The sequence below is a fragment of the Bacillus rossius genome, chromosome 12, assembly GCF_032445375.1.
Source record: "Bacillus rossius redtenbacheri isolate Brsri chromosome 12, Brsri_v3, whole genome shotgun sequence".
In the NCBI taxonomy this organism is placed as follows: domain Eukaryota; kingdom Metazoa; phylum Arthropoda; class Insecta; order Phasmatodea; family Bacillidae; genus Bacillus; species Bacillus rossius.
Genome location: NC_086339.1, coordinates 6,143,277 through 6,164,927, shown reverse-complemented (window position 1 = coordinate 6,164,927; position 21,651 = coordinate 6,143,277). Strand labels below are relative to the sequence as shown.

General features: G+C 41.8%; 1 protein-coding gene across 3 annotated transcripts in view; it reads right to left on the bottom strand.

Moving 5' to 3' along the window:
- The window catches only part of LOC134537418 (B-cell receptor CD22-like), a 188,280-nt gene that overhangs the window by 41,484 nt on the left and 125,145 nt on the right, over nucleotides 1–21,651 (bottom strand). For all 3 annotated transcript variants that reach the window (XM_063377818.1, XM_063377817.1, XM_063377816.1), the window contains exons 2-3: nucleotides 16,548–16,680; nucleotides 3,474–3,682 (exon numbers count right to left, since the gene is read on the bottom strand). In XM_063377818.1, coding sequence (XP_063233888.1) covers nucleotides 3,474–3,682; nucleotides 16,548–16,680 — 342 coding nt within the window. The remainder of the gene's footprint in view (nucleotides 1–3,473; nucleotides 3,683–16,547; nucleotides 16,681–21,651) is intronic.

Sequence of the window (21,651 nt, the reverse complement as noted above, 5' to 3'; positions counted from 1 at the left end):
TTTATCCGCTTCTTGCCAATGACCTAGCAAATTTTCTCCCACCTTTCTGCAACATCTTCGCTTCTTTTATCCGCGATGATCATCCGACCCTTCTTGGTGCAAGGCCGGCTGCAGTGTCATGCATCTTTCGGCGAGAGAAGACTGCATTGACTGGAGTCTTAAAATGAACATCTGTGACTCGCCCTCTCGCGCACAGTTATACCAACCACAAGAACAACGAGCTACTGTATCTAGAGAATACAAATTCCCCTTCTACTGATACAGGGATACATCACTTTTGAAGGTGTAACCAGATTTGCACAGTCAGAGGCGGAAAAAAAAAGAAAGCCGAATCACACGTGTTCGGGATCGATGATAGAAAATAAAGAACCAACCTCAAATTATCTAAAAAAAAAAGAGACGATGGTTGAGATAGGTCACTCTCATATTTTCACAGGATGAATAATTGAAGAAGTAAGGTCAGCATCAAATGTTGCGGAACAGGTTATGGAGGACGAATAACTAACTCCCTAACATCACGGGTGATTAACAAAATGACGCCTAACGAGGTCACAGGATGGATGATGGAGGAAGTAAGTTCATCTACACAATGTTTTGGGACGAGTGTTGGAGGATGAAGAACTATCACCGGATGGACGAAGCAGGAGATAAGAAAGACATCACCAGATCACACTAGTGGGGATGGAGAAAGTGAGGTCAGCATGAACTGTTATGGGAAGGTCTACGAAGGCCTCACCTGTGGTCACACGATGATTGATGTAGGAAGTAAGGTCAGCATCACACTCTCATAGAACGACTGATGGAGGATGGAGAACTAGCACCACAAAATCATGGAAGGATGATTAACGAAATAAGGACAATCTAACGAGGTCACAGGATGGATGATGGATAGGACCCTGAAAAAATTCGCGCTTTCGATGGCCTTCAGGATAGTCTACGCATTCCCCTGTGCACTTGGGCAAATAACGCAAGTTATTTTGGCTGCTGACTTGTAGTCGTCTCATCTGGTTTTTCAGTGATTCGATCCTTCTTTGGCTGAGAGTTTTTAATTGGTTGAGATTCGTCCAGATGAACAGTAAGCCAATGGCAAAATCATCTAAAAGGTATATGCATTTGAATTTTAACCTATCGTCAAATAAATCCGCGAATTTTTCCGGTCCATAATGATGGAGGAACTAAGGTCAGCATCACACTCTCATGGGATGACTGATGGAGGATGAAGAACTAGCACCACAACATCATGGGAAGGATGAATAACGAAATAAGGACAATCTAACGGGGTCTCAGGATGGATGATGGAGGAACTAAGGTCAGCATCACACTCTCATGGGACGACTGATGGAGGATGAAGAACTAGCACCACAACATCATAGAAGAATGACTAACGAAATAAGGACAATCTAACGGGGTCACAGGATAGATGATGATGGAGGAACTAAGGTCAGCACCACACTCTCATGGGACGACTGATGGAGGATGAAGAACTAGCACCACAAAATCATGGAAGGATGATTAACGAAATAAGGACAATCTAACGAGGTCACAGGATGGATGATGGATAGGACCCTGAAAAAATTCGCGCTTTCGATGGCCTTCAGGATAGTCTACACATTCCCCTGTGCACTTGGGCAAATAACGCAAGTTATTTTGGCTGCTGACTTGTAGTCGTCTCATCTGGTTTTTCAGTGATTCGATCCTTCTTTGGTTGAGAGTTTTTAATTGGTTGAGATTCGTCCAGATGAACAGTAAGCCAATGGCAAAATCATCTAAAAGGTATATGCATTTGAATTTTAACCTATCGTCAAATAAATCCGCGAATTTTTCCGGTCCATAATGATGGAGGAACTAAGGTCAGCATCACACTCTCATGGGATGACTGATGGAGGATGAAGAACTAGCACCACAACATCATGGGAAGGATGATTAACGAAATAAGGACAATCTAACGAGGTCTCAGGATGTATGATGGAGGAACTAAGGTCAGCACCACACTCTCATGGGACGACTGATGGAGGATGAAGAACTGGCACCACAACATCACGGGAAGAATGATTAACGAAATATGGACAATCTAACGAGGTCACAGGATGGATGATAGAAGAACTAATGTCAGCATCACACTCTCATGGGACGACTGATGGAGGATGAAGAACTGGCACCACAACATCACGGGAAGAATGATTAACGAAATATGGACAATCTAACGAGGTCACAGGATGGATGATAGAAGAACTAATGTCAGCATCACACTCTCATGGGACGACTGATGGAGGATGAAGAACTGGCACCACAACATCACGGGAAGAATGATTAACGAAATATGGACAATCTAACGAGGTCACAGGATGGATGATAGAAGAACTAATGTCAGCATCACACTCTCATGGGACGACTGATGGAGGATGAAGAACTGGCACCACAACATCACGGGAAGAATGATTAACGAAATATGGACAATCTAACGAGGTCACAGGATGGATGATAGAAGAACTAATGTCAGCATCACACTCTCATGGGACGACTGATGGAGGATGAAGAACTGGCACCACAACATCACGGGAAGAATGATTAACGAAATATGGACAATCTAACGAGGTCACAGGATGGATGATAGAAGAACTAATGTCAGCATCACACTCTCATGGGACGACTGATGGAGGATGAAGAACTGGCACCACAACATCACGGGAAGAATGATTAACGAAATATGGACAATCTAACGAGGTCACAGGATGGATGATAGAAGAACTAATGTCAGCATCACACTCTCATGGGACGACTGATGGAGGATGAAGAACTGGCACCACAACATCACGGGAAGAATGATTAACGAAATATGGACAATCTAACGAGGTCACAGGATGGATGATAGAGAACTAATGTCAGCATCACACTCTCATGGGACGACTGATGGAGGATGAAGAACTGGCACCACAACATCACGGGAAGAATGATTAACGAAATATGGACAATCTAACGAGGTCACAGGATGGATGATAGAAGAACTAATGTCAGCATCACACTCTCATGGGACGACTGATGGAGGATGAAGAACTGGCACCACAACATCACGGGAAGAATGATTAACGAAATAAGGACAATCTAACGAGGTCACAGAATGGATGATGGAGGAACTAAGGTCAGCATCACACTCTCATGGGACACCTGTATTTTTGCGAATACATTTCGTGTCATGGTATTTCACAAAACACTGTAGCTTTTCTCCTGTGGTTATTGGCTGAGGTCGGTGAGAGGTGTCGTCCCGCTCTTGACGGGGCCAATGAGAATGTGGTCACCGTACTGCTGCACCCTCACAATTTGCCGTGACTCTTAGAAAAAGCTACAGTGTTTTGTGAAATACCTTGAAATGAAATGAAATTGCGAAAAACAGGTGTCCTTACTGATGGAGGGTGAAGAACCAGCTCCACACAGTCATGGAAGGGTGACGACGTCCCGATGGCCCACGCACTCACCCACGACGACGAGGTTGACCTGGTAGTTCCTGGTGGGCGAGTTGCGGAAGTCGACGCGGCAGCGGTAGGTGCCCTCGTCGTCCAGCTGCAGGGCGTCGACGGCCAGGCCCTGGGGCGCGCCGCGCGGCTCGAAGTGCGCGCGGGGCCCGAAGGCGGCGGCGTCGGACCAGTGCAGCGCCTTGGCGAGCGGTCGGCCGCGCACGTCGAACCTGCAACCAGGGTCCGCGCCCCCAGGGCTGGTGCTCTAGCTCTAACCTTTGAATACATATACTGTATAGAAGTCGCGAGTGGATAGGATTTACTCTACGTTTTTCAGAAGCGTATAATGAGCAGCTGGGGAACTTCACTGCTGCAGTGCGCTGCCGTAACGCCCTGTATCGTCTTAGTTGTTATTTACACGTTAGAGCGCAGCGCTGTCGCCCGCTGTCATTCCCCGCACCCCTCATCCATCATTCACTGCATCTCAACGTCGTTCCACAGGAGGGGGAAGGGGTGTTTGAAGAGTTCGACACTTGTCCGCTAGGGACCACCACAAGTCGATGCCCTAGAGATGGTGGCGATTGCGGCGGTGAATTAACCAACTACTTCAAAACCGTATTAGAAATTTTAACCTGGGCTGGCGACTTCTATACAGTATATATATTCAAAGCTCTAACTGTGGGTACTCGGCGGTAACCATGACATTATACAGCGTAATGCTAGTCCCTTGGGTGCTTTCGAGAATCTTTACCAGCCATTTTAACCTTCCAGAAATACAGTTTGAATTCAAAAAAAGGCAACATACCCTCAGCTTATTCACAAACGCTTTTCGTAACCAGATCCCTTTTCGGATATCTCGATCAGTTTTCAAATAGCGTGGTTTCTTGTGAAGCTCTGCACACCGTGTGCGTCATCTTGTTTGAATTATCACTAGAGACCTGAAAAATTCGCGGGTTCATTTCGTGTTATGCTAAAAATTCAAATAATTATACCTTAGTTCTGCTTCTGTCATTGGTTCTTAGTTAATCTGGAGGACTGAGGGTCAATTAGAGACCCTCACTCATAGAAGTGTCGAATCACAGGCCACCCAGTCGAGACGACTCACAAGTCAGCAGCCAATGAACAGTTGGCATTTGCCCGAGTGTGTAGAGGATATTGGAGTCTATCCTGAAGGTCATTTAACCCACGATTTTTTTCCGGTCTCTAATAATAGTGTAATGCTAGTCCCTTGGGTGCTTTCGAGAATATTTACAAGCCATTTCAACCTTCCAGAAATACAGTTTAAAATTAAACATGGCAACATTATAACTCACCCACCCTCAGCGTATTCATAAACACCTAACCAGACCCCCCCCCCCCCCCCGGCACTCTAATCTCGAGCAGTTTTAAAATAACGAATGGTTTCTTCTGAAGCTCAGCACACCGTGTTATAGACCGCTTAAATAGACGCTATTATCTAGTGAAATTATAGCACGGAAATGTTCGTACAATGAATGACACTAAACACCAGTAAAAAAATTGGTTGTCTGTAAAGTCGGTTTACGGACGATAGTTTAACGTGACGTCATAACAAAACATTGATGAAATGATTGCATACTTTATGAATAAAATTGAATCATTTTTATTTTAATAATAAAAGAATAATTACTTAAAATTATACTAGTATTCATATTTTTAAAATGCAAGAATATTTAACCTTTATTGCCGAAATTGTTGTTGTAATAAGCAATGAAAACCACATTAACTTTTTTCACTTCACTTTATAAACAGTCGACGAAACAGTTCACGTGTACATGTAAGTTGTGTGCTGCCGCTGTCTTTCTTCTCCTCGGACGCATACACCAATCGAGTGGAAGAGAGATAGATGCGGCGCAAGCGTACAATGAGCGTAACGGGACACAGCGTAACGGGACACTTTTTCGTACGTGCAGCCGGCGTTCATCGATTTATTAGACGTTGTCACGTCAAAAAAAGTTTGCTGAAACACGTTTCGGTCTCCTTCCGTGCTCTTCGCCGTTCGCTGATGTTCAGCATGCCGTGTTGCGCACGAGTTGCACCACGTGACTGCACACGGCTGTCTTTGGTTCCTGTAGCGGCTCCAGTGATTAGTGCTTGTGCAGTCCATCAAATGAACAATGTCCTTTTCGTTGTAATGCATTTTTTTTTAATTCGTCAAATTACTGGGGACTGGAAAAAAATTCACAATTTCAATAATCTCTAACATGGACTTCACAAAAACCCCAAACGCCACCTTTTTGTAGGAAAGACTCAGTTATGCCTCGATAAACCGTATTTCAGATGTGCAAAAATAACCAAAGCTATGTGGTGTACAAAGTTATAATATCTTTCTTTTAGTATTGCAAACTATTCCATGTCAACTGTTTTCCAATATAATCTTCTGTAAAAGTACTGAAAAAAAAAAATTCTGTGAGTTGTCCAAAGTAATTATCATCTTTATTTTCTGTTCTTGTTGCTAAGGTCTCATCGTTGTTAGCCTATTGTGTTCTACGTAATTTTCTGTCTATGTTTTAAATGTTTTGATGTTACCTGAGTTTCGCTTGTTTTCTGTATGTTTCCTTGTCTGTATTGAGGTTTCTTATGACATAAATTATAATCAGCAATGGTGTGTGTCCTAAATTATATATAATCAATCTCACCAATTGCAAGAACCATTAAAAAAAGAAAAAATATATTGTATTTATTTTGTATTTCAAACCCGTACGTTTGCAAAAAAATATATATATTTGAAATAAAATGTTATATTATTTCGTAATAATCTCAAAATATCAAGTGCAATAGCTTTCCAGTATTAGCTGCACATATTAAGCACGGTAAAGCAAAAAAAAAAAAAAATTGGTTGACTGTAAAGACGGTTTACGGACGATAGTTTAACGTGACGTCATAACAAAACATTGATGAAATTATTGATCCAGAAGAAAATGAAATATCATATTCGGTCTGAGACTGAGCCGTAATAGGTTTTTGCAACCAAACCATTTAGGCATTAAAAATATTATATTCTTTGAGGAAGATTTTTTTTTTAATTTTTCTATCTTTTGTATGATAAAATATACCTCTGCATACTTTAATGAATAAAATTGAATCATTTTTATTGAATTATCACTATTTTGTTTGGATACAAAGGAGTGAAATGAAATCTACAATTTAATTAATAAATTTACTTTTATTTGCATTCATTAATTCAAATATGTTTATTACTTAGTGTCGCGCGCGCCGTATTTATTTTTACAAGTACAAAAAAAAAATTGCCACGGCCGGGATTCGATCCGGTAACCTTTCAAATGGGAGTCAGCGATGCTCACCGCATGGCCACGAGGGTATATATATCAAAATTTGAAAATAATTGTTTCAGATGTATTTGAATATTCAACATTACTTTTAAATAACCATACCGATTGTGCTGAAAATCGGCGGACGATCGTTAAATTACATAATATTAATAATTCAAACGACGAAAATGTGATTGAAAAGTCAAATCGATGGTTCCAATCGAGTGGAAGAGAGATTCCACGCATGCGTACAATGAGCATAACAGGACACATCCGTAGTGGGACAATGTGCGTTACGGGACACTTTTTCGTGCGTGCAGCCGGCGTTCATCGATTTATTAGACGTTGTCACATCAAAAAAAAAAAAAGAAGAAGCCAAAAGTGAATAACAAGGTTAACTTTTCTGTGGCTTTAAAACCAAATAAATAAAATGTTATACAATAACTTCATGCTTGTAGGCACACACATATTTTAACTAAACACACTCTTTTAATATCTAACATTTATTTCAAAATAACTTTACCATTGACATACATAAATTTGTTCGTTACCGAGGTTAGATGTTACTTCACGCATTGCACATGTTATTGACACACGAAACTGCAGTGAACGCGAGTGAATGACATGATGTCAGTGTTAAGAAGACTGCAAGTATCCGCTCTACCACTCTGGTTCTGGGGTAGAGCGCCTGCCTTGTGACTTGTAGGACCCGGGTTCGCGCCCCGGCTCCTCCAAGGCGGATTGCCCAGACGAAATGGTGGCATTTTCTCTGGTATGAACACAATCCCTTGCAACAAGTCAGGCTACCAAAAGAAACGGTGGGTGGAACAGAAAAAAACCTTCCAGGTGGCTTCCAAATGGGGAGCCCGTTTCTTTTCTTGGGCTCCCCATGCGGTGGCCATTCCGGGGGTTTCTCCGGGGGAACGGAGTTTTGTAACTTTTTTTTAGTTTTGTGGCGTTTTAGGTTTTAGTAACTGTAGCATTATCATGTTATAATCCTTTTCTACATAAAATATTTGAATTAAATGTGTATCAGTCAGTGAGTTGTATACCATTTATCGGTATATATTTTCTTAAAGTATTATTGACAAATTTTAGTCACAAACTATTGACAAATACCTCTGTTATGTAGTTTCTTTTTAGACTTTTTGACAAAAAAATATTTATAGGCACATGAATTTTAACCCTAAAAATATTTTTTTCTGAAAAATGTAGTTTTCAATCAGGAAGATCGTCTTTAACACACACAGTATTACGTATATATATATATATATATATATATATATATATATATGTGTGTGTGTGTTTTATTTATCTTACAAATAGACGCTTTGCATATGCGATTTTAATTTCATGATATTAGGTGTTCCGCGAAGTAGTAGTTTATATCAACTACTCTTTAATATTTAATAAATGATATTCAAACTTTAATAGGAATTGATCAAGAAAATATCAAAGCAGTCATGAGGACTGCCGACAGAAGTAAAAACATTTTCGCTATTTTTACGAAAAATTTTGTTTTATCAAGTTAGTAAAAATAACTCCTAAATTGCTATAAAATACGCATTCATAGTAATTGTAGGTATTAAAACAATAAATTATGATGTTCTTAATTTTTAGGAAATATTGCTTTAAAGACTCCGTTATTCAAACTTTATAGCTGTATCCAATATTTTGTGTGGGTCTTCTTGGCTTCCTGTTCCTACCACAGCTTTTGTTATTTGATTTATTTATTTATGTTTTGACATTTTTAAAACGGAGTCAGGAAAAAATCACGAGTGTTGTTCTCCTGCGCTAACAGAGAACAAAAGATTGAGACAAAAAAAGTTCAAGTTGGCACCACCCGATGACGTCAAGACGGTCACGCGGGCCAATCAGCGATCCGATGTCCTGCGGACGCAATTTAAGGACGTTACAATTATTGTATGCGGGCCTTGGTGCGCCATGACCCGCAGGGCCAGAACGAAGGGAAAGGAGTAGCACTGACAGGAGTGCCAACTAAAAGTAAAATAATAAAGCTGCTGGCTGATGCGACGGGATGCTTCAGTGTTTCGGGCGGGGGAAGGTGTTAGAGGGGGGAGGGAGCCTTGCGCGTGTCGGCCGTAAATCGCGCGCGGACAAATCGCCCAAGCGAGCGGCAGAAGCAATTAATTTTCCTCGCTCGATCGCCGTCAAAGCTGCTGCGCGCACACACGCGTTGAGCCAGGGACATTTTTTTTTGTCCCTACGCGTCGGCCCGGGCGGCGGAAACATCCCCCCCCCTTACCTACCCCCCCCCCCCCCCCCCCCCCCCCCCGCGCGAAACGAGGCATCTCCAGCCGGTGACCGGTAAATGCCAGAACATTTAAGAGAATTTCAATATGAAATTGTCAAATAACTTGTAGGCTATCGTTCCTTTTTTTTTTTGTTTTTAAAAATTGATAGGCCATTTTTTTGACTCTCGCTCTGTGATCCAACTTAAACGAAAACTCCCGTAAATAGTTGTAAAAAATTAAACGTAACTTTGCTACCCAAACGACCAAAGAGCGACTAAAACATCCAGGTTTAAAAATGTGTGTTGGGCCCCAAAACAAACTGTAAAATATTAGCAGCTAATGGAGCAGCTAATTACCAAGCTAATGGAAAACTGAAATTCTACCAACTGTAACAAAAAACCAAACAAAAGTGGTCTAATGGACCACAAACTTAAGTACTATAACTGGGGACCAGAAAAATTCTCGTTGTCAATTTCTAGGATAGACTCCACAGTACTCTGAACACTCGGGAAAATGTCACCCGTCAATTGTCTGCCGACTGGCAGGACTTCTCACAATTCTTTGCCGTAATCGGCATTCCTACTGATATTTGAATTTTGATCTGCAAACAAACGAGTTTTATTTATTTATATGTGATACCACCTACGATATAATTGAATTTTTTTTAAAACTTGGCAGTTAATAAAAAAACAAAGATGCATAAAAATGTAAATATCCGAACCTTAGTTTTGCAATCGAAAAAACACCGAAAGTATATTTTTAATTAGGTGCATATTTTTTAAGATGCATATAAAATCGTCTCGTACTAAACTGTAAATATCTAAAGAGTCGTTGGTTTAGAGATACTCGTATGTTCCTTGGTGAGTTTCAGTATTAATTTATTTTCCAAGCTTTTGGTGGATAACATTAAAATCCTAGTAAAAATAATCTCTACTTTCCATGTAAACTGAATTTGACTTAAGCCGATGTGAGAACACTTAACCAGTAACGTACGAATTTAAAACACGGTTTCAGGGCTATCAAACTGTTCTTAATTGCCAAACTTGAAGAGCTCCTAAAAAAATAATAATCTACATTAACCAAGAAGCCGTAATAAGTCGTGATCATCTTTTAATGGTAGGTCGGAAAATAATTAAAAGTTGTTACCGAAGTTTGTTCCCACCCTTTGTTATCTCGTGGAGGAATTATTAAGTTACCAAATGGATTCCGCCAGCAGATTTCTTCTACGCTGTAAAAATAAATTGAAAAGGAATATTAGCCAACGTGGCCGAAATCACCAAGGCAGTGGAGGAAAAGTTTTTCGTGGAAAAAACTAGAGCTCACGATAGATTTCAGTACTGTTTTAACTCAATTCAGTGTCTTCTGTCTACGTGAGGATTAATTGGCTTACTTGACCTGGCCACTGAAAATGCATAGCTTCAAAATTAAATGGTGTTGCCAAAATTGAATCCGCCTTGTCAATCTTATCTATTTATTGCAAGAGTCATTCAAAGAAAGTAGGTACATAGTTTTTTTTCCATCTCGTAAATTACTTGTATGAATTATTCTGTCCTCGCGAGCATAAATATTACAAACATTTATTTAATTTATAGTACATACATTTTTTTGAATTCACTCTATATTTTTTGTTGCGATTTACATTAAATCCTTGGTCTAATAACTATTTCAATCAATTTCTTTTCAGCTGAAGAAGTTTTCGAAGTACCCGTGAAGAAAAGAAACTACCTTTTGCGGTTTCGTGTAATATAATTTTATGTAAGAGTATACGTTTCAGTGTTTTTTTTTATAGCTAAATGGAAGCTGTATTAGCTGGAATGCGTTCCGCCACCATGTGGAAGTTAACTGATATTTATCATGCAAAACATTTTCCATATAATATAAGTGCAAATCAAATCTCCAGACTTGCAATGAATTATTTTTAAATTATCAGTTACAGAACGAAAATATAATTATTTTTTTCCACGTTTCAACAAAGTACAAAATAACTTAACACCGAACATGTTACAACAAACTTCTGTAAAACGTTATTATAAAGATTACAGTTCTAAAAACGAAATTACCTTCAAAATTGTTCCGTATAATAAAAATACACAATGTGTTTTAAACGAAATTCACTTTATAACCATAAACTTGACCACCATTTGACGTCAAAAATTCACATATTTTGTATAGAAAATAGTTGAGTAAATAAGTTAGGCAGTATTTAAAATTCTTTAAACTGCTCTCGTGAGAAATATGGCTTATGTGACATTTGTAGTCCTACGAGGTACAGATATACCATACTTACTGCTTGTTTTTTATAAACGAGTTTTTGTTTGTTCTTGTTAATCATCAATTTTTAGAGGAACGATTATTTTACTGATTCATTTCACTCCAATATAAAAAGCCTTTATAGGATGGGTCGATAATAAAGACACATCCTTTGGCATAATTAGGGAACAACTTCTCCTTGTTTCTAACTGGGCCAGGGTCATCATTGGGTCAAGAGCATTGTATTCCAATCATTAAGGTGAAGCTGATATATGATGAATGAATACACGAAAGATTAGATATCCCATGATAGTAAATTGCCCAGAAAATATTGCGCGCAGTATTAAACGAAAGAGTTATTAGAAGAAAACAGAAAACTTCGCGATATGCTTAAAATTGAGACAAGTCAGCAGCAAATGAGCACTTACTAAAAATTACCCCTAGAAACTTTGTACAACATATGGCTATGATTATTTTCCATATTAGAGTCGATGTTTATATAGGCATATATAATTTAATATTCAATTACTGGAAATTATTTTATTTTATTGTGTTTATTAATGAATACAACTAATAATGGAAAGTCATTCAGGGAACAGTTAAAAAATAACTTTAATTAAAGTATACAAAAAGCATCCGAATCCAGTGTTACAAATATCAGTTTCATTTATAAAAAAAATAAAATACCTTGCAGGAGACTTTTTCCCGAAGTCTTAGAGGAATTTGGGGTCCATCACGGGGTAACGCAACCTGGTGCCTTTTTTACTGCGTGGTTGGCCATCCTGCGGCGGCCTCCTCGAGACCTCGGCAGCGGACTTGGAGAGCAAATCCGAGCAGATCCGAGCAGATCCAAGCGCTGCCGGCCGGACGGTGGATCCGGATTTTATAAAGTCGGCGCTCTTCAATCGAGTGCACTCTATCCCCTCTTCAATTCCCCCTCCCCCTTTTTCGCTGACCAAAGAACGGGGTTGGCCGGAGGGGTGAAGAGGGGTGGGGGCAACAAAAGAATCGCGGCCCGGTCGGACAAGGGGCAGGGCGGGAAACATGACGGAAAGTGACAACAAAAACGGGAATAAACGCAAAAAGGGGAGAAAGTTTCCCTCTTCTCCGAAATCGCTGGCGTCTGCGGTACAGGCGGAGAGAAGACCCGGGCATTGGTTCGCTCAATATCACTCGAAAAGCCGTCATATAACTTCTCCCGTAGAGAATTCCTTTCCATTGTGCCAGAGGCATTGCGCAGTTTTCGCAGAATTGCGTGTTTAATCCTTTTTTTTCCCCCTTTCCCATTTTTTTTTTCAATGGCGGACTTTTCGTCAGTCACGAACGCTAACTTTACGACTTTGTAAGGGTGGTGTTGGAGGAGGTAGGGGAAGAAATATATATAAAAAAATAAATACAGGAACAAGAACTGAGGAATGACAGATTCCGCAACGCCGGTCTGAACTTTCTGCTTTTCACACGATCTCCAGAGGAAAGAAGAAGAAAAATAAAAAGTCGTTTTCCAACCGCAACGGTGACAAAGAAAAGTTACAGGTAGAGACCAGCTAATTACGCGTTAGTTCTTTTTTTTTTTTTTGTAAATTGAATAAAAATAATCATTTCTAATTACAGATATTTGTATATTTACAAGAAAACAACTGTACCACTACAAAAAAGTGATCGCAGTAATACTGGATTTGATTCTTAAACGGGCATTAATGCTTTTTATTGTCCCAGTTCCTCCAATAGTTAAATTTGTGTAAACCTTTCCCTAAATAGTTTTTTAATATTAACTTCGCACATTAATAAGCACTATAGAACAAAATAAAGCCCAAATAATGAATGTTCGAGTACCTTTTCGTGGTTTAAAAAATGATTCTTGAATGAAAAACATTAATCAAAATATAAAATCATGCACCAATTTTACGTAATAAATAATGTTTTTTATCTCCAAAAACGTTTATTATATAAGTAAGGGCAGGCACTTTTCGCGAACAAATCTGAACGCCTATTAGACTGCAACAAGGTATACCCGCACCTGTGGTTTCTTCCTTGTGATTGGCAGCCGTCTGCTAGAGAAGTCGTTGCCTTATTTGACCGGGCCACTCAGGACGCGTTTGCTTCCGCACTGAATCACTGTGATTGGTGGTTGTAACAATCGATATGAACCTGAAAGAAACTCACACAATCACGGCGCACAGACGATGCTATAGTGTTTTAACTTATAACAAATCTCGGAATCTTTTCGCGAAATATGCATGGCCCTATATATAAGCAAAAATAACCATATCCCCCACGCAATTAGAGCTCTTACAACCAGGCCAGAGAGCAGGCACCTTCGAAATACGCTCATTACGTTTGCCAATACACGACGTGAGAGAAAATATTGCTAGAACCGGACTATGGTTTGGGGTTGCTAGGCTTCTTTGTTGCAGCCGCGTCGAATGCGAAGATACCACAGGCAGTTTCCCCTCAATAGTGCAGCGGGTGACTGCTACCCTGAAGATGGCGACTGCGATGTCGACCGAAACGTCGGTGAAATCTTCCGTCTTCGACGCGGCTACAACCCATGAAGACGAGCAACTCCGGACGATGCCTGTGTAGAGAGGCCTGCGATCTTTATGGACTAAAGTTTGTCTGCTTGTTTGTCTCTCCGAGGAACTGAGGGTTTAATGGCGCAACCTTATACCAATCTGCGTCAAACCGCTTGGGATTTGTATGGTGGTGGCGGGGAAGGGAGGGGGTAAACGGGGGTTAAAAAGGGGTAAACGGGGGTTAAAAAGGGGAAGGGGGGGGGGTGGATTGTTATTTCCTTCAATTTCCATTCTCCCGTCGGGCGGTGAAGTATTCGATTGCCGCGTGGTTTAATTTCGTTCCCTGGCCTTCAGAAATGAAAATCACAGCTGCGGCCCCGCACGGAAAAAGATGGAGGGGGGGGGGGCGAACTAAGTTCGTAATTAATATTTACGATAAAATCTGGGGCGGCGCGCTGTAATTAAAGGCGGTCGCTTTGCGAGAGGGGAAGGCTGTGTTCGGCAAAAGGAAGGGGGGGGGGGGGGTGGTTTACCCCATGCAGCCTCGTGTCGTTGTTTCTCTGCGGGAATTCCGGCTGTGAATGGGCGGCATTCGACGGCGGAGTTGAGGCACCGCCAGCCACGAGGCGCACGGCGCGGACTGCTCTAAGTCGTTCGAAGTTAAACACTGTTTGAAATTACAGTAAAATTATGGATTTTCCCAACGAGGAATCAATAGGGACCGGAAAAATTCGCGTTTTCAATTACCTCTAGGATAGACTCCATGACCCTCTATGTACTTGTGCAGATTACACCTGCTGATTGGCTACTGACTCGTGACACGTGTTAACGGGGAAGCTTGTGATTCGATACTTCTTCTGTCGAACGTTTTTCATTGGTCCAGAGTCCTTCAGATAAACTTTGTTACGAATCAAGTTCCGAGCACTTTTATATTTACATTACTGAAATGTACTGTATGTTAATTATTCAGTATTTTAGCATCATTTAAAATTTTTTACTGTTAATTGTAACTTTTACTGTACATAAATTTTTAGATTTTAAATTTGAAATTCATGTTTTCTTTTTTGTTTCCCATTTTCGGCTCTTTTGCGGATTATCCGCGATTTTCACCATCCGCGGTGGCCCTGCCACTTAATTTCGCGGATAATCGGGAGTGTACTGTACATTCTTTTGATAGTCTTTGGGATTCGTGTTAAAAGAAAGTGGACTCAAGTGTCCGCAGATAGTCGTAAATTAACGAAGATGTTTGGATAGTTTGTAACCACTGTTCTTCGTAAATTAATTTTGAAAAATCTTTAACAGATGCTTCTTTGATTTAGTGTTTTCAATTGGCCAGTGACCTGCAGATTAAATGTGAGCCAATAGCAGAAACAGTACAACAGTATAAGTATTTGAATTTTAGCTAACCTATCGCGAAACGAAACCGCGAGTTTTTCCCGTCTCTAATCATAATGGACCGGGAAAGATTAATATTTCAATGATCTCCAAGATGGACTCCACAGTCTATGTAGCTTGGGAGACGTCAAAAAATGGGTGGCTTGCAATCAAGTACTTCTTTAGTTGAAAGTCTGCCATTGCCCCAAAGTCCTCAATAGCCCCAGAGTCCTCCATAGCAAAACCAGCATATCGGCATAGGTAGTTTAATTTTCATTTAGGATCTCTCTTTGGACATCCGCCATTGCTGGTTGTACTGTATTTCACAAGAAACTTCTAAAAAAGAACCTAAAAAATTACAAATAATGAATATGCAAACACACAAAAAACAAGTCGGAATCAGCCAATGTCAAAAGTTAAAAATCATAGACAGTACCTAAAATTCTGTGGAAGAAATTAAACGGGAAAAAAATATTAGAGGACAGACGGACACACTGAGCTGAGGACGAGATATCTGCAGCTAGAACAGTAAATAAAGACAAAAATTAAACATCCTATATAAGTCTTACTCCGTTTCAGTGCCCATTCAAAGAACATAGTTGAATTTTATCTTACCGCGAAATGTAATCGATAATTTTTCCATTGTAGCTGCTAAGGAATAATATAGAGATGCTATCGTTTCGCGATGAAATTTTCTCGAGGATGTAGAAGATTGTGTTGTCTATCCTAGAAGGCCATGTTCAGACCCTAATATAATAATTTAAAGGGAAGGCAATGAAAAAAAAAAAATTAAGAAGGGCGATAAGGCGGGAGGTAATGAGGAGAAGGTAAGTAAGGAAGTAAGGAGGAGGGAGAATGTGCTGGAAAGTAAAGAGTGTAGTGAAAGGGGATGCAAGGAGAAACGTAAGGAGGGATGAAATGAAGGAAGTAATGTGGAATGTCGTGAGAAAAGAGGTAAGAAAGAAGGTAAAGAGAAGAAAGTTGAGAAGGGCGATAGGAGTGAGCTAGTGAGCGGGAAGGGAAGTAAGGCAGCAAGGAGGAGGGAAGTTATGAATAGAGACCTGTAAAATTCGCGGATTCATTTCGCGATAGGATATAGAGTCCAAAAAATACTTTTGACATTATTTTGCTTCAGCGATGGGGCCACAGTTTATCTGAAAAGGATTTTGGGCCAACGAAAAATCTATTTAACGGAAGAATTAGCGAATCACGATCGTTTCAGTCAACAGGTGTTACGAGTCGGTAACCAATCAGCAGATGTAATTTTGCACGAGTGCGTGGAGGATCATGGAGTCTCTGGACTTTAGGGATTTGAAATTGCGAATTTTACAGGTGTCCAGTTATGGAAGGTAAGTGATGCTTGGAGAAGGGCAACTGGCACGAGGGGACGAGACAAGGAGGAAGGCACAGCACCTGTAGAGTGGCCTGCCAGCGCCCTGCCGGAACCACAGCACCATGTAGACCCGGTCCTCCCTGGTGGCTGGCTGCACGTCGCAGGGCAGAGTGGTTCCGCGACCCAGCACCGCCTCCACGTCCACCGTCGACACTGCAACAACCACCACGCACCCACCCGTCAGCCCCTCCCTTACACTGGCTCCCACCCATACCGGCTCACGCCGCTGCAGTTCATCATGCGTAGAGACCCGTGAATTTCGCGGGTTCAATGACCTCCGGGATAGACTCCCATATCCTCTACACACTCGGGCAAATGCCACCTGTTCATTGGCTGCTGACTTGTGAGTCGTCTCGACTGGGTGGCCTGTGATTCGACACTTCTATGAGTGAGGGTCTCTAATTGGCCCTCAGTCCTCCAGATTAACAGTGGACCAACGGCAGAAGCAGCACTAAGGTACAATTATTTGAATTTTTAGCATAACACGAAATGAATCCGCGAAATTCACGGGTCTCTAATCATGCAGAATGTATGTATGCACTGAATATTCTGTCTCGTCTTGCTGAAGTCCGGCCACTCCCAAAAAAATCTACAAGTTTTAACAAGTGCTCAACGTAAATATAAAAATTACGACCCGGGACAGGACATAGGTATCACCTCACGGACGCCAGGGGAAGGTATTGGAAAAAAGTTTCACTGTTATATAATTTTGTAGATAGAAAAGAAAGTAATTGTTGCCAAAAAAGGTTTCTATTTTTTTTTTTTTTCGAAATTCGCGAAGCCATTGTGCCTGTTTATTCTTGCGGACTGACGCCGAGGGCTGCGGAAGAAGTCCCTGAGGTCGCATGTACGTGTGTGTGTGTGTGTGTGTGTATGTGTGCGTGCGAGCACGCATGTGCGCTGCGTCTTGGAGTTTCGGTTCACGTAGAGGGCGGAGAGGAGTAGAGGCCGGGAGGAGGTAGGAGACGCACCCCGCACCCCGCACAGGGGCCTCGTGATTGCGAGGGACTCTTCCTCCCCCCCCCCCCACACACCACGACAATCAGCCCACCGGCACTGGGAGGGGCTGCTGAATATCGCTCGCTTCCGTCACCCGCACTTCCCGGGCCGCAGAGCGCGCGTGAGTCACTCGGTCCACAGATGTGTTGCGTGGTTTGGCAACAACAAATAAATAACACATTTATTCTTAACGAATTCATCTTACAAGGTGTGATAAAAAAAATAACGGCCAACAATTTTATTACGAACAAAGAAATAAGCTTACATCATATTTGCACTTATCTCCTTCAGATAATCTCTTTGGCTAGCCATGCGCACTTATCGCAATGTTGATGCCATGGTTGAAGAAGCATCTCTGGATGTGCATTCGGAAGCGAGGCGTGACACGGCGCGTTGACGTGATGTCTCCGTTTCGCAAGCAAACCTTAATTTTAACGCGTTGTTCGATATACGTGAACATGACGCGCGACAGACACGGAAAACACATCTGTTTCCCGGCTCTGGAAGCCGACTGACAAGTCACAACTTGTTCAAACTTGACACTGTCTATCTCAACGGATCAGGCTATCGGGTTTGTCAGCAGTTGCTGTTATAAAAATACATTCTTTTTTTTTTTTTTTAATATCATTCGTATACACTGATTAGTTTTGCAGTTTTTGTAGATCTCTGGTCAGTTAAATATTATCCAGACGCACTTCCTGTATTATTTTGCAGTGAAGCAGTTGTTCATCTCTAGCTTCAAAGTAGATAACGAAAAAAACAAAAACAATGTGCGTACAGCCTTTTTTGTTTTCTCCCGCGAAAAATGCCGGTCCCTAGTGAAAGGTTAATAGTTCAAATGTGAGATATGTATACCTCTAAGCTACTTCCACTTTTGGCACACAGTTCAAAGGGAATGGAGGAACCATCAATAGAGGCCCGGAAATTTCGCGGATTCATTTAGTCGCAAGCTAGAATGCAAACCTTCACACTCTCGCACTGTGTTCATGATTGGCACGCAGTTGTTTGGACACGCCCGTCTACGACCGTGAGCCAATGATGTCCAGCTAGGAGAGAAGTAAGCGAATCAGGTAGTGCCAAATAACAAGGATAAAAATGTTCTCGCTAAGAAATCAACCAATGGGAAAGTAAACATGGGTCGAGCACACCTATAACTTGGAATTCTATCCTGAGGCCAGAGGAATCCGCGAAATTTCCGGGACTCTAACCATCAACTATAGGATTGTCGAATCGCCAGGACGAGACGTCTCACCAGCCGGCAGCCAATGAACAGGTGACATTCGCTCGAGTGTGTGGAGGACTGTCTATCCTAGTCCGTGCTAGAGGTCGTTGCAAACAGCGCATATTCTCCGGTAGCGCAGGCAGCGCAGGTAGCGCCTGCCACGTGTAGGCGCGCGGGTCGAACACCCTCCCACCAGCCCTGGATCCGTCGAGCGCCTCATGAGAAATACACGCGTGTCGCCGGGCCTGGGAGGGCCTTGTTGGGGGGGGGGGAGGTGAGGTGGTGGTGGTGGGGGTAATATTACACTCGGCAGCTGCTGCAGTCTGCCAGACTCTGCGTCTCTGCGTCTCTGCGTCTGCCGGCGCGGCCCCGTTCAATTATTACAGCACCGCCCCCCTCCCCCCCCATCCACCCACTTGCGAGCCATTTTCCCTGGAAGGGCAGGGGTTCCCAAACCCTTCAAGACTCGCAGCTACTTCACTCCACACATTGTTGGACACTGGAGAAGTTCGCAAGTTCGATGACCTACCCGGGCAAATGTCCCCTGTTCATTGGCTGCTGACTTGTGCACTGTTAGAAATTTGCGGTAAATTTCCTCGATGAATTTAACTCAGATAAACCAAAACGTCTTCGTAATAAAAAAAAACGGAATATTCGTATAAACTACGCCGAATTTCGACTTTCGAGTTGTGTGTTTCGTTTGAAATAACGGTGGGATAAAGAATAGAGCTCTTGCTGCAGACTTAACCATTTTTTTTTGATGTCTTGCTAATATACCAAGAAAAATCATTCGGAATTAATGTTCAAAGTAAGTTAACTCGGTGAATGTAACCGTTAGTTTACGAAGATCCTTGGATAATTTGTAACCATCTTTCTTTGAAGGTGAAATTTTTGAACAATGTGAGACATATGAACTGGGCAGCTAGTGATTCAACGCGTCTTTGATTGAGGGTTTCTAGATTTACAGCGAATCGATAGTATACGCAGAACAAAGATATAGTTATTTCAATTATAGCATATCACGAAAATAATCCGGAAATTTTTTCGGTCTGTAACACATTATTGAGGGCAGATATTGGACACAAGTGTTAACCAATTTTAATCAAGTATAATTATTTTCGGCATGAAATAGTGAAATATTTTAAAAAGTTTAAGATATAGCAAATGTGAGGTGAAATTATGAAGAATATTTGTAAATGTTACAATGTCAAGGCATATGGCGAACTTACACTATGGGAATGGCAATAAACGAAGGTTAGAAGAAGGAACAGCCTTTAGGAGACATCAAGACGCCGAACATACCAGACTCTGCAAGGAAGGGAAGAAAGCTAAGATGGCGGACGTCACCCAGCCTAGTTTTAAATTAGTTTCGAACGTATTCATAGAGACCTGTAAAATTCGCGATTTCAAATCCCTAAAGGATAGACTCCATGATCCTCTATGCACTCGTGCAAATTACATCTGCTGATTGGTTACCGACTCGTAACACCTGTTGACTGGAATGAAAGTGATTCGCTAATTCTTCTGTTAAAGATTTTTCATTCGCCCAGCGTCCTTCAGATAAACTGTGGCCCAATAACTGAAGCAAAATAATGTCAAAAGTATTTGGACTCTATCCTATCGCGAAATGAATCCGCGAATTCTACAGGTCTCTACGGTATTCACTTAAAAAAATAAGAACTTACGGCCGTTATCCGACACAGCCACCCAAGTTTGATTTGAACACCGCGCTAGTCTAGAACTATTTTCGCAAGAAAGAAAATGTCCGCGCCCCTAGAGATGCGCAGCAGCCAGTAACGCCGTGGCGACGCAGTGCGATCATTCTTCCTTTTGCCGAGCGAGACCGGAGCTTCGACGTGCACGGAGGGGGGATGGGGAGTGGCGGTTGGGGCGTCGAGCGATGTCAAACCACGGCCCGAAACGGCGGGCCCCCCCCCCCCCCCCCCCGAGAAATTGAAAAAGCCGCAAAATGAATGACACGTCACGGCACCGGGAGACGGATAAAAAAAAAAAAATGAAACAAATGAAAGAGTCGGCGATGCGGCGGAAGCAGGGGAAAGGGCCAATGAAACCACGTGTGTGGCTGGAATTTGACGTGGAGGCTGTCGTTCGTGAATAATTGTCACTGTCGAGGGGGCAGAGTGCGTGGTTCCCCCTTTCCTCCCCTTCATCACCCACCGCTACTTGTGACATTTGACAGGCGCTCAGGTACGCCGCGGTGAGTGGAAATTGCTAACCCCTCCCCCCCTTCACACAACTTTAGTCGTTTTATTTTTCATCACTTTATCCTCCCACCTTTGACGTTATCGATTTTTATCGCTTGTTTGACTTGCGAAGTGTTTGGTGCCTCCCCGACAGCCGACGGTTAAAGTTGGCTATATCGCACAACGTGTTGGGAACGACCGCAAACGCGACAACGTCGCGTGACCGAAATGCGCGTGTACGCGGACGGGACACGTTGCAACGTTGCGTGTCGAGACTTGACGCGGAGACGCGGTCTTCCGCCGGCACATCAAAGGAAGTCGCGGCTCGACGCAAGAACACGTGTGGACGGGCGGCAAAGCTTGTCTTTCTACTTTCATTTTTTTTTCGGCCCGACTGAACACAGAAAAAAGAAATAAAAAAAATGGTTGTCTGTAAAGTCGGTTTACGGACGATAGTTTAAAGTGACAACGTCATAACAAAACATTAATGAAATGATGGCATACTTTTAAAATAAAATTGAATCATTTTTATTGAATTATCACTATTTTGTATGGATACAAAGAAGGAGTGAAATGAAATCTACAATTTAATTGATAAATTTACTTTTATTTGCACTCATTAATTAAAATATGTTTATTACTTTAACGAACAGATTATTTTAACTATAACTTTTATACATGTTTGCTATTTAACTTCTT